This window comes from Nipponia nippon, unplaced genomic scaffold (genome assembly GCF_047370975.1).
Source record: "Nipponia nippon isolate SJK-2023a ecotype South Korea unplaced genomic scaffold, ASM4737097v1 scaffold_4, whole genome shotgun sequence".
NCBI classification, from domain to species: domain Eukaryota; kingdom Metazoa; phylum Chordata; class Aves; order Pelecaniformes; family Threskiornithidae; genus Nipponia; species Nipponia nippon.
The window spans coordinates 70,886,910-70,899,925 of NW_028262358.1; the positions used below are offsets into that span (position 1 = coordinate 70,886,910).

The 13,016-nt window shown below is 48.0% G+C and overlaps 1 protein-coding gene across 1 annotated transcript in view; it reads left to right on the top strand.

Moving 5' to 3' along the window:
* The first annotated feature begins 1,003 nt into the window (after nucleotides 1–1,003).
* Nucleotides 1,004–13,016, top strand: part of MAN1A1 (mannosidase alpha class 1A member 1) — a 150,873-nt gene continuing 138,860 nt past the window's right edge. The window contains exon 1 of the mRNA XM_087775918.1: nucleotides 1,004–1,849. Coding sequence (XP_087632044.1) covers nucleotides 1,256–1,849 — 594 coding nt within the window. The 5' untranslated portion in view covers nucleotides 1,004–1,255. The remainder of the gene's footprint in view (nucleotides 1,850–13,016) is intronic.

A 13,016-nucleotide genomic window follows, 5' to 3' on the forward strand; every position in this document is an offset into this window, starting at 1 on the left:
ATTCCCTTTCCCAGTTAAAGAGACCCAGGATTTTACTGGGTTTCCCTGCTTCTCACATCCCTGCTGTTTATGGCATTGCTCTGTAACATGAGCAAAATAATAAATCCCTATCTCTTTTTTTTTTTTTTTTGGAAACTTTTCCTCTCACAGAAAGCTTGGGGAGCTCGATGAAGCAATTTGATCAGCTATCAAAAATGACACTTCTGTGCGCCAGCACGTGTTGTTTTTTCATTTGCACTAGCATAGGGGAAAGGTCGCATTTTCGCACTCACATAGATGTGTTCCCCCTACTTCCTTGCCACGGACGCACCTTGCACCTGCAGAAGACGACACTGGAATTAAACCCCTCTTTTTCTGGCAAAGGGCACGGTTCCCCGGACCAGCGGGCAGGGATTGGTGCCCACACGCACGGCCGCGCTGCTGCCGCCTCCCCGCGCGCTGCCCCCACCTGCGGGCACGTGTGGGCGTGCGTGCACGCGTGTGCACGTGTGGTGCCCGTGAGCGTGCAAGCACACGCGCGCGCGGCTCTGGGGGCACACGCGCGTCGCGGTGGGGGCAGATGTGCCCCTGTGTGCACGAGTACCCGGGGGGGCGGGGCGCCTGCGTGTGTGTGCACAAGTGTGCACGTGTGCGCGCGTGCCTGCCTGCCGGCACGTGCCGCTGCCGCGCGCCCGCCTCGGGCCGTCGCCGCCCGCGGGGACGAAGCGGCCGCACCCGCTGCCCCGGCCGGGCGGGCCCGCAGCCGCCGCCGCCGCCGCCGCCGCCGCAGCGCCCCCGCTCCCCCCGCTCCCCCCGCCCCCGGAGGGCAGGCGGCGCCTGCGGAGGCCTCACCGAGCTGAGCCCCGCGACCCGCGGGGTCCGGCAGCCCGGGAGGGCGGTGGTGCCCGCGCCCCGCCCCGCCCGCGCTCCGCCCCCGCCCCGCCCCGCCCGTGCTCCGCCCCCCGCCATTGGGCCGGCGGCGGCCCCGGCCCGCCCCGCCCCGCCCCCGGCTGCCCGGCAGTTCCGCGCGGGCGGAGCGGGGAGCGGCGCCCGCGGCCCGGCAGCATGGGCTGGAGCTGACAGCGCCCGCCTCGCAGACGCCGAGCGCTGCCGGCGGGGAAGGGAAAAGTTGCCGCGTCCGCCCGGGGAAACTTTCTGCCGCCGAGGCGGGGAGGGGGCGGCGGAGCCGAGCCGTCCGGTGCGGTGCGGTGCGGTGCGGTCCCTGCGCGGCGGCGGGGCGCGCTGCGCTGCGCTGCGCTGAGGCGGCGCGGGGGCCATGCCCGCCGCCAGCCTGCTGCCGCTCTTCGGTAGCGCGGCGGGGCCGGGGGCGCTGGGCGGCCCCGCGGGCGGCGGCGCGGGCGGCGGGGGCAGGAAGGCGGCGGGCCCCGGCGCGTTCCGGCTGACGGAGAAGTTCGTGCTGCTGCTGGTGTTCAGCGCCTTCATCACCCTCTGCTTCGGGGCCATCTTCTTCCTGCCCGACTCCTCCAAGCTCCTCAGCGGCGTCTTCTTCCACTCGGCCGCCCTGCAGCCGCCGCCGCCGCCGCCCGGCGGGCAGCCCCGCGCCCCGCCGCAGCCCGGGGGCGGCCCGGCGGCGGGGGCGCCGGCGGCGGGCGGGGCGGGCAGCCTGGAGCGGATCCGCGCGGACCACGAGCGGGCTCTGCGGGAGGCCAAGGAGACGCTGCAGAAGCTGCCCGAGGAGATCCGCAGGGACATCCGCCAGGAGAAGGAGAAACTTCTGCAGGACGCCCGCGGCAGGAAGGAGGCGGGCGCCCCCGGGCTGCCCCAGCGCCTCTTCCGCCAGCCCGTCGGCGCCGTGGGGCAGGAGCCCGCCGACCCCGCCGTCCGGCAGAGGAGGGACAAAATCAAAGAGGTGGGTGGCGGCGGCCGGTCCCGCTCCCGGGGACGCGCCTCGGCACCCCCGCGCGGGGCAACAGGTCGCTGCCGGCGGGGTGGGGGGGAGCCCTGAGCCCTCCTGCCTCCTCCTCCTCCTCCTCCTCCCTGCGGGAGGGGGTCTGGCTGGCCGGCCCTCGCTCGGCAGCCGCCGCGCAGGTCGGCTTCGTCGCCCGCGGTTGCCCCCTCGCAGCCCGCCGTGCGTCCCGCGCCCCATGCGCGCCCGCGGAGCGAGCGCTGCCTGCGGAGCCGGCACTGCCTCCGTGCCGGCTGCGCCTCCCCCCCGACGTTACCGGCCTCCCGCCGCTGTTGCACCGAAACCCGGGGAGGAAGCAACGCCCGGCGAGCGCCGGCGGGCTGCGGGGCGCCTCGGGGAGGGGGGGGGGGGGGGGCGCGGGGGCGAGGGGCTGCGGGCAGCGGCGCCGGGGAGGAGAAGCGGCGGCGGGCAGCCCCGTCGCCCCGGCGGTCCCCCTGCGCGCCCCGTGGGGCATCCGGGGCTCGGCCGGCGGCGGGCGAGCGGCGAGCGCCCGCCGGGGCGCGGGAGGCGGCGGGGGCCGGCGGGCGCCCCGCGCCGCGCCGCGCCGGCGGCTGAGGCGGGAGGCGTCACCCGCGCTGTCCTGCGCCGGCCGGGCCCGAGCCGTTCCCCGTGCGAGGTGTGCGGCCGCGGCAGCGCCGCCTCGGGGGTGCCGCCGTCCGCCTCGGGCTCGTCCGGTTCGCTCTGCTCTGGTACCGGCCGTCCGAAGAGTTGAGGGTGTTTGGCAAAATACAGTGCGTTTAGGTTATAGCGGTAAAGCACCGGAGCTGTTAACGTGTTTTGACAAATTCCCGCAACTGTCTCGTTTGTTCGCGCTGCTTGGTTGGTTCAGGTAGCGTTTTAAAGTCCTTCCCTACAGAAATTCTCCAACCTGCGTATAGGTGAGGCTGTCGTGAGCAGAGCTCGACAGGGTCTTCTGACAGAAAAAGAATTTCCTTGATAATACAGTTCAACTTCCCGTCATTACTGGCAGGTTTTTCTGTCGAACTGACAATTTCAGCTGCCTGCAGAGATTAGGGTTTATGAATTAATTAGTAGTATATGTTTCCTGTTCTGTGGTGATGGAAATGAGACAGGAGTGAGACTGTAACTACTGAGTGTTTCTGTGTTTGTGAAACATCGTTAGCCTTATTTGGACTGATTTATTTTTATTGCATGTTTGTACAGAGCGCTCTGAAAAGTGAGCCCTGACATCACGCGGAGCACCAGATAATAAGCTCTCACAAATCTCGAGTTGTGTTCTGTGCTCTGGAGTCCTTGCCTCAGTTTAACTATTTTAGCAAACTGTGCAGCAGTCATAAGCAGTAAATACCAATGCAAAGGTATCTTGGGGGGAGAAACTCTCGGGAGTGCACGGTACAGACCGCATCTTGCTGTGCAGAGACTGTGTTCCCTTCTGGTTTAGTCACGCAGCCTCCCTAAGGCATACAGAACAATTAGAAATACCAGCAAACTCTTTTCCGAGTTATCTTGAATTGCCATGTTAGAAGTATGTACAAGTAATGAGGCTCCAGACCTGATGTACGTGATTCGGTAGTATAGACGACTGCAACAAGTAAATAAGCAGGAGGGAGAAGATAAAACTTAAGTATACTGCTTTTGCAGGTCCCGCTCTGGGCCAGCTAGTCCAAGTTATCTTTTGTTATATATGGATACACATGTGTATGTGTGCGTAAATTTGTACGCTTGTGTACATACATACATACCCCAGTATCTCTTCAGTTTTTCTTCCTCCCTTTTCATTCCGTCACTCTTTTTTCTCCTCTACTTGTACACAGGAGCCACCGACAACACAGTAACAACTCAAACCAGATTTCTGGCCGTGTAAGCGTAGGAGATGACAGAGAGACTGCACTTAGTTTCAAAATCTTTATTTTTCCTTCATATCTCAGCATAATTCCTCAATACTGTGTGTTGGCTCTGGGAGTTGCCTTTCCTCCTGATTCAGTATGTGACTGTAACATGTTGTTTACTTAACTGCTCTTGCAGTTTTGCGGTACCTTGACTGGTTTGATTTTTCATTTGTAAAGAATGCTTCTCCCCCCCCCCCCCCCCCCCCCCGTAAGACAGTGTTTCCAATTCGGTGTTAACTTGCTTCACGTTGTTTCATGTGTTGGCCTTTATGTTGCTTTTCTCTAGGTCTTTGCAGGCCCTTATCCACTTTTTTTATGTTGATACTTTACTGTCAAGCTGGACTTCTAATCTGCAGTCTTTTTAGAAACAGTTTTAAATTGTAACTTTTTAAAGTGTGAACTTTTGTACTGCACTGTACATGCACAGAAACTGGAATTACCTCTTAAAGCTCCTCTCCTTGTGCCTGGTGGTTGCATGCTGGAGCTGCAAATGTAAAGAACCTTTCTGCTTTCATACCCTTTTGAGCCTGGAATTTGAGTCTGCATTGTATGATGTATGTTGTATACCTAGAACGCAAAATTTGAAGCTATTCCTGTGGATATTTCTAACAGAAGGAAGTGGGCTACTTTAAAGGGAAGGAATGCCAAGAAATAAGGTTGTTCTTCCCTGCATTTCTGTCCTGAGAGAGCTCTGTATCATTAACATGCTGATATAAACTTGAGGGGGAGAGAGCTTAGAGATGTTTTGTTCATTTGCTGTTTTAAATTTCAAGTTGAAATAAGCATTTAGAAGTCTAGCCAGTACTAATATGGCTTACGATCACAAACCAATACAATGCCATGACTTCATAGCATTTCTTAACAAAGTTCTGTTACAGAAATTTTAACCATTTTTTTTCTACGGCATACTTTTTTGTATTTAAAAAAAAAAGTGAAACTTAAAAAAGGTGAGAATATAAAGATTCTTGAACTTTATTTAGTATCAAAACCAACATTGTAGGACAAATAACTATAAAAATAAGTTGCTAGAAGCTTATCGAGCAAGTAAAAGACTTGTGGAGACACAGGAAAGTAGAGATCGTGTTGCTGTCACTGCCTTCCGCTCCGCCAGACTGATATGGTTGCTCTCGAGGTCTGTGCGTGGTAACCGTCCTGCCATGTTACACCTATAGGGCCAGCCTGTGTGCAGGGGTGCCTGTACGGGTAAGGGATGTGGGCCAGAGACAAGAGATAGTAATGAGTGCTGCAATATTCCTCTGTTTCTCTTCTGATGGTGAGTTACAGGCAGACTCAAAAGAAAGAGGGTCTGGTAGTACTGCCGGCAGTGGGGTTTGCCCATTTCTTCCTGTTGTAAAACCGCTGTCCGTTGCTTGTGGCTGCTGAATTTTTTACTGGCTGACCTAATGTTGCCTGCTCTGAGCGACTTCCTCATGCTGGATGCCTCAGGAAGGCTTGAGCAAAGAGGTACATCTGCTTTCGAGCATGCCAGCGTGCTTGTATTTTGTCAGAACTCGTGTTCTTTGGGCAGTTTCCACTTATGCTCTGGTGTCTCCGTGACTTGGGGCAGAGTCCAGGTACCTGGTACATCTCACACTGGTCTCTGTTTCAGTGTCCTGATAGGAGCCCCAGACTGTGAGTGAGGAAGTTGTGGTTTGTATTGCTGCTCTTCCAGTCATTGATTTGAGAGGTGGCCCCTCTTTTGAGCAAGTACCTCCTGTGATATCTGTTCCCCATCTGTAAAAAAGGGGGAGTGGAAGGCAATGATGATTCTGTTCCAGTCAAGCTGAAAGTCTTCCAGTCTTTGCTCTTGTCACTGTTGGTTGTGGCTGGGCATCATTATTTCTAATGTTCCGGGAAGACTTGCAGGTGCATAGACAGTCCAGAAAAGGTGGCAGCTTGATATGAACAACAGAAGTGATTAGAAGAGGATAGTAATAACGGGGACACAGGCTATGGAGGCAGGAGATCCACTGTTTCAGTTAGGGAAATCTGGCTTTGAATCTTTTTCAAGTCTCATTCCTCTCTCTTCCAAAAAAAAAAAAAAAGTGATTGAATTATTTAGGTGTTAAGAAAATAGCAAAACCAAACTGTTTTTATTTCAGAGGAAAGGAATAGAAAACGATGAATGAGCTAGCTCAGGTACTAGAAGCAATATAATCACATTAGTGTAGTGCTCTGCCCAGGCTAATTAATCCTGCTGAACAGCAAGCTATTGGTGTTGGTGGAGCACCATACTAATGCAGCTGTGCTGCTCTTGTGCAAGGTAGCTAGCTTGAAAACTGTACAATTATTGTTCGGAGCTGTTTGGATGTGTTTTCAGGATAAAAACCTCCTTGGTAAACTGAAATCGATGTCTAAAGAGCATGATCATGCGGTGCTCCAAATACTCGCACAGCTCTCAACTGTTGTAGTCACCTAGTAGAAGTCCTGGAGAGGAGAATTTTATTCACTGATTTGACAGTCATTCCTGAGCACTAGTTCTTTGAGTTCAATGGGGCAATGGTTGCAAGTCAGCAAAACAGACTCTGCAGCTGAAGATTACTTCACTCTGTCTTTCTATAAGGAACTGAATTGAGGTTGCATTGGCAGTGTGAATTCTGGAGCTTCCTAAGTCCTCGGCATTCATTTTGTTTGTTTAATTGTTTTCTATGGTGGCTTTTATGCAATTTAGATGGAAGTCATTAGGTTAAGCAAGAAGTCTCAGTAATGTTGAAGGAAAGTTCAGAAGTATCTGGGGGAAAGAAAGCTTGCGAGAATGGAAATAAAGCACTAATCAGAGATGTAATACGCACTTGACATAGCAGCACTTGGGTGTAATCAGAACTCTCCGGTAACAAGGAGGAGTGATGGCAAAATTATAGGAGGTGGCTCGCTGCTGAAGAAGGGCGGTCGGCCCCTTATGCCTTCCTGCGTGCTTCCACCGCTTGCTTTCCTACTGCCTGATATCCTGGTCCTGCTGCTTGGTGGGGTCCAGTGCCAGGTTGAGGGGAGATTTATTTTTTGGTGATTTTTTTTTTTTTTTTTATGAGACAAGGTGAACTCACTAATACTTGTTGCTGTCAGAGTAGGAGGGCAAGTCTGTTCTTGCCACTTTTGGCTGCCTTCTTCCACTGCCTACTTTGTGTTAATTCCACTGTAGCCCTCTATAAGCTGCTTTAGCTCACTAAACTAGCAGAAAACGGCCAGAGCAAAAAAGTTGGATAGTTTTCTGCCAGGTTGGTGAGTTGAAGGCCTTAATGGAAGGGTTGACTTGGTGCTGGTTTGGGTTCTGGTGAGGGAACAGTACTATGTGGATGAAAGAGGTATGAAACCCCTTTCAGTAGCCTTGTTTTAGGAGCTGGTATCTGATCTTCTGGCCTAGCTTCTCCATTAAAATTGAATCTCCACAATGTGACATTTGCAGAGCAAAAGTTCAATCTACTATAATAATCTTCTGTAGCAGGCTGAAGTGCTGTGCTTCAGGAGACTGCTACCTCCCTACCCCTTTTTTCAGAACAGAAAAGGGGAAAAGAAACCCAGTGGCAGGAATTACTGAAGCCCCAGCTCCTGTAGACCAAAATTCAGAGTGCTTTTACTGGGAGGAAGGTTGTGGGGGACTTCATAGGAGGGGGAGAGAAAGAGTTAAAATGCAGCTGTGGAAGTATTGAGTCGTTTAGGTTTCAAACAGAAAAATCCACCTTCCCTGATGGTACATTTCTTTAAGAACAAGTTACAGTGAAAGGAAAGGAATTGACATGTAATGAGTAAGCAACTGGTGATTCCTGGCAGCATGCTGATGATGCAATGCATTTCGAAAGAAGTTTTCTTAAAGTACTTTGTGACCTTAATACTGCCAGCTTGTAGCTGTCATTCAGTTTGTTGAAGGAGTTTAAAATGAATCTTGGCTTTTCTTTTTCTCCCAAAGCTTTATTTACCTACATATAATCTTTAGTATTTTTGTATCTCTAGTTCTTTTTGAGTGTTTTGCAGTGCTTTCCTTCATGATAAGCACCGTTGGTTTTTTTTTGTTTTGTTTTGTTTTTTGTTAACGGTTTTATAAAATATGCTAAGGAGGTGAATCAAGTGCCTAAATACAGGGAATCAAATATGGTGGACAGGTAGATACCTTATACCCTTAAGTTAAGGGCATCCTTACAGAGCTCGCAGACATTCTCCCTGGGTTTCTTGGGAGATTTGTGCTCTTGTGAAGTGGCAGCTGGAGGTGGCAGGGGTTATCTTACGGCATCTAAAATGTCACAAAACAGTAAGTTAAATGGCTTGCTTAGGGATAATGGCACTACAAGATGCAGGGAATCACAGAATAGTTTGGGTTGGAAGAGACCATTAAAGGTCATCTAGTCCAACCCCCAGAGAAGCTTCATCTGAGTTACTAAGAGTATGATTCAGTGACTCTATTAAGCAACCTCTAATTTCTGTCACTTGCCAGACCCTATGCAGAGCCTGTTCAACCTGCCAACCAAACAGAAAGCTAACCCTGCTTTTGTTGGGTTCATGGCCTGGTGGGGTAGGGAGCCAAAATGGCTTAGTGGAGGTCTGAGCACAGCGGAAGCAGTGGACTCCCACTAAGCCAATGCATTTGAAAGGAGAGGAAAGTGGAGGAGAATGGGACTGAGGTGTCTTTTTGTCCACAAGACAGGGTATCCTGAAACAGGGTATGCCTTTGCCCAATTAATGTTCTTTCTGCTGGGAGCCCTTAAGGTCTTTTTAGGGGAGGACATTGTTTCAGGTGAGTTGCTTCAGCTGCCGCCTTTTGAGAACCCGCCAGCCTCTTCTCAGTCAAATGACTTGAAGTTTCTGCCATGCAGGCAAATGCCTGTCTGATTGGAACATCGGTGGTGAGATGGAGGGATGTCTCAGTGTGTGGCTGTGTGCATATTTGACCGGAATAGGGTGTGTTCCCATTGCTAGTTCGTGTTTTTTTCAGCCTCACACCTGTTTTCTGTGAGCTAAGAAGAATATTTAATTTTCTTATGTTCAGACTTCGTCTGCGTTCTCAACAGGTAAATTTACCAATGTAACTGGATCCTCAGAATTGTGGGGAAAATGAAAAGGCTTTAAATGTTCAGTGGAAAACATCTGGCTTTCCCAAAAAAAATCAAGCACATGATTAATTCTTTAACTGAAAATCCACGTGCGCATTTTATGTGAAGGCAAAACCTGAATTCCAGACACACAGGACTCTTTTCGTGAAAGCTAAATAAGGTGATGTAAAGACATGAGGTAAAGCTTAAAATGGAACGTCTCCTGCATTTTGGCAAAAGTTATATTCTCATGGTGATGATTTTGTGTTTAATGTTAGTATAGCAGCCTATGGCAGCCATTTAATATAAAGAAATAGAGTAAATCATAATGTTGGTGAGTACAGTTGCTTAAGGCTGTAGTTCTGTGGGCAAACTGAAGCAGAACAATTCCACCCGTTTATTAAAATCTACTAAAATTAAGGCCAAAAAGTGTCTTATCTCATTCAGGGGGGAAATGCGAGTGGTAGACAGCCAGGCTTTGATAGCTCGTTTGAATGTTAATGAAAGCACAGGGCTATGAAAAGGAACTCATGGACAGACAGGAGACAGCACTTCTCTAGATGGTAATTAACGTCGTTACAGAAGCACTTGTATGACTGTTGGGTGGATAGACCTTTTCTTAAAGCTATCTGAAAAATGCTGCTGTAAGAATTGTTCCGTGTGTCAACTTTCTCTTTGGTTGGTTTGTTTTGTTTTTGTTTTTTTCTTTCCTAGCTTGGGGAGCTAGAATAGGTGTAGATTTCTGCTGTTTTCATCCTAAATAGAGTATCTTAAGAAGTAGTTCCTTTATTTACAAATAATAAACTTGTCTTCCTAGCTTATTTGGCAGAATGAGAGTCTAATACTTCGGGAAAGTGGCCGTCACTCAGTGGTTCCTGCTGTCTAATGGTGCAGCACTTCCCTGGCAATAAACTGCCGCCTGAGATGGTACAGAGATGATGAAACACTCTGATTCTGTGCTTTGCTGGTAACAAACTCAACTATTCAGATGTGTCTCTGTATAAAATATGTTTCAGACATTCAGTTTTGAAGGATTTTGCGGTCTATTTCTAAGTTGTTTCTAGAACTGTCATTTTACAAATGAAGAAAATAATTGTTTAAGTGGGCCTGTGAATTAGGCAATGTGGGCAGCCTACCAGATACTCAATATACTGGTTCCTTCTTTTGTGTGAAAACCTTCTTTATCCACAAAACTTGTTTAGTTGGGTTTTTTTGCTTGTTTTTTTTCAAGCATGTGATATAAACAATGTGTGCACACTTCTAAGAAGCGTCTCTGTTTTTCTGTTTACCGTGACTTTTTATAATCGGGTCTGCAAGTCTGTCATGAAAACATAATTGGTGAGTAATAAAGCGCATGCTTGCCTGAACCAGATTAAAGGAAGCCTTTTGCAGAATTGCGGTAAAGTCGCTGTTGTATCGCAGTGTTCAGCAGCCTTGCCCGCAGAGTCCAGAAGACTTTGCCGTTGTGAGAAAGCAGTTTGGTTTTTCAGGGGTGACAGGGGTCTAGTGACTCGCGCAAGAGCACGCAGTGCAACGGTAAAGAGCAGAGCTTGACTACCTGGCTCCGATTTGGGTGGTTTTTTTTCCCCACTAAACTGGGTGCTGTTGCTGTGTGCTGGGGGAAGGCTCCTACGCACGCTGCAGGTCTCTAGCCTGGGCATGTCAGCTCACTAGGGTCAGTTTAAACCTGGATTTTGGAGCCTGGTTCATGGCTGCACGTGGGCAGCTGTGGTTTGCCACTGAGCTGCTGCTAATCACGCTGTTTAGTACAGAGGGAGGCTAAACCTGAGACTCCCTGGTTCTGTAAGCTTTTTAATCAGTATTTGAAATCAAATGCTCTGGTCCAGTGCTGTTTTGAAGGAAGGCAAATAGGGTAGTAAAACTCCCAGTTTGCCTTTCTGGCATCTTGAAATCTTCAGTTTGAACTCTGTTGTAACCAAGAAATGCTTGTACGAAATAACATGACAACTTGCTATAACTCTCTGCAGTAAGCTGATTGGATTTTATAGTTGGTGTTTATGGAAGTACAGGTATTGCTCATTCTGATGCCTCTAATTTTAAAAGCTTTTCAAACAGATTGGATGAGCACATAACCTGCTGTTACATTCTTATAACTGTTAAACATTCACAGCCCTTGTGGGAACACTGAGATATGCAGTCTCTTATGCAAAGGTAACTACAAGTGTAAAATCTACTTTCATTTGTCCTCCCACTCCCTCTTGGAAACTATATGTACCTTGGCTTTTAAATTGTTTTAGGTATAAAGCAAGTGAATGGAAGTCTGGCTTCTAAGAAACTTGGGCCCTTTTTTTTTTTTAAATGCAAATCTCTAATAAGGTAAGAAAAGATATGAGGATCAGAAGAGACAGTAGGCAATATTGAGCAGAGGACCAAAATGATGCTGTGCAATGGATGAGCTGATGGGTATGGAACATCTGGCTGTTATAAGACTTCCTGTGTGCATCTCAGAAATTATTTCAGAAGAATCAACTTTTTTCTCTGATGCCGGGCAGATACAGAAGTTGCAATTTTAATGTAAAAACGTGCAGCTTTGCACTTCTCATGTGAAGATATATATTGCTGGTATTTAGGTTAGAGGCAGTACTGTGTATTGTTTATATGAATAAAGTAGGGAGGAAAGAATATCTGATACTTTTTTCCAAAATTTTACATCATCGAACTTGTGTAGGGGTGATCTTACTGCTTGGCAACATAAAACCTCTTTTTAAATTATTTATTCAAGGTCAGTATGTGCTTTTAAAACATTGCAATAAAATTGCATTAGATCAGTGTGGCTTGTTTCTTCCATTAGTATTCAGACCACTGCGAGGCTATTTTTTTGAAGTATCTGCATATTTTTCTTTCGCTTAGTCCACTGCATAATAAACATCTCTGTGCCTTTTGAAATTTCTTTTGTTCAGGGACTGCTGTCTTCCAAGGAAATAGGAAGTAGCTCGTGTAAAAGAATACCAAGCTAAAAAACATTTTGCTTTCAAAGTGTAGTGCTTAAGGAGATAGTAATTTTACTATTCACTGATACACACACGCAGATGCAGACCCAGTCTTTAACTCCACTATCAGTTTTCTTGCTGCCTTTGAGCACTGACATCTGTTGGTGCACTGAATGGTGATACTAATGATAAAGCTTTGCCCATACTGCTGTCTGTAGGGAAATCTGATGCTTGTTACTGTGGTAATAGTTCTCCACCCATCTGTGATTTTGAGAATTGCACTTTAAATTTTGTGTTGGACCTAGACAGTAATACTGGATTCTTTAAACTAAAGCTTAAAGAAGAGAAATAGATGTTAATCGTTTGCAGTGATGGATTTCCACTCCCCCCCATCATGCAACAGAAAACCTAATTGCCATTTAGAGAGTAGAAGAGTTACACACATTACACATTTAAAAAGTCATAATACTTCAAAGCTGCATGCTGCTTTCTTTGTTCTGGTGAGATAGTATGAAGAATCGCCACGGGAAAAACTATGCTATGTAAAGACAAACTGCAACTTGACTGATATTTTTATGTCTTACTCTGTAAAGCTCTAGAGTAAGCATGGCACTGAACCTGAATAGACTCTTCATAGAAATGTGTGTGATCTTGTCAAGGGCTGAAGTGACATCACAGATCAAGAAGGGCATTTCAAAAAATGACTTTTCTGAAGAAAAGCCCATACGTCTTTTCATGCAGTTTCTTTAAAAAGTCACTGTATTCGTATATTGAGACAGAGAAGTATTTGTATCTCTGTCCATATATATGTTTTACATAAGAGCCAAATATATTGTACAGTTGGTAAATGATAAATTCCGTTGTCTGTAACTGAAGATGTAATTTGTTGGGGGCAAGCTCTGATGTAAATAAACAGCTTGGAAAAACGTAAAAGGCATAGGTTTTGTTTTGTTGTGTTTTTTTTTTTTTTTTACAAATAGTCATCTAAATTGAAAAGATAATTATACATATGCTGCAAGCAAAATCCAGAACTTTAGGATGGAGCAAAGAAATCCTTGTATTTCAATGATCAGTTTTGCTCAAGTTGTTTTTTATTATATAAATCTAAGCCTTGCAGAAAGTAGATGCTCTGTGAGAAAGTTTTCAGACTTCATGGAAACAGTTTTCATATGCAGCCTGATCATCTGAAAGCATTAGGGAGACGTGGTTGGTCTGCATTTATGCAGACTGTAGTCCTGTTTGTTCTTTCTCTTCTGCTTACCATATGATTTTGTTGTTGAGAAGGAGA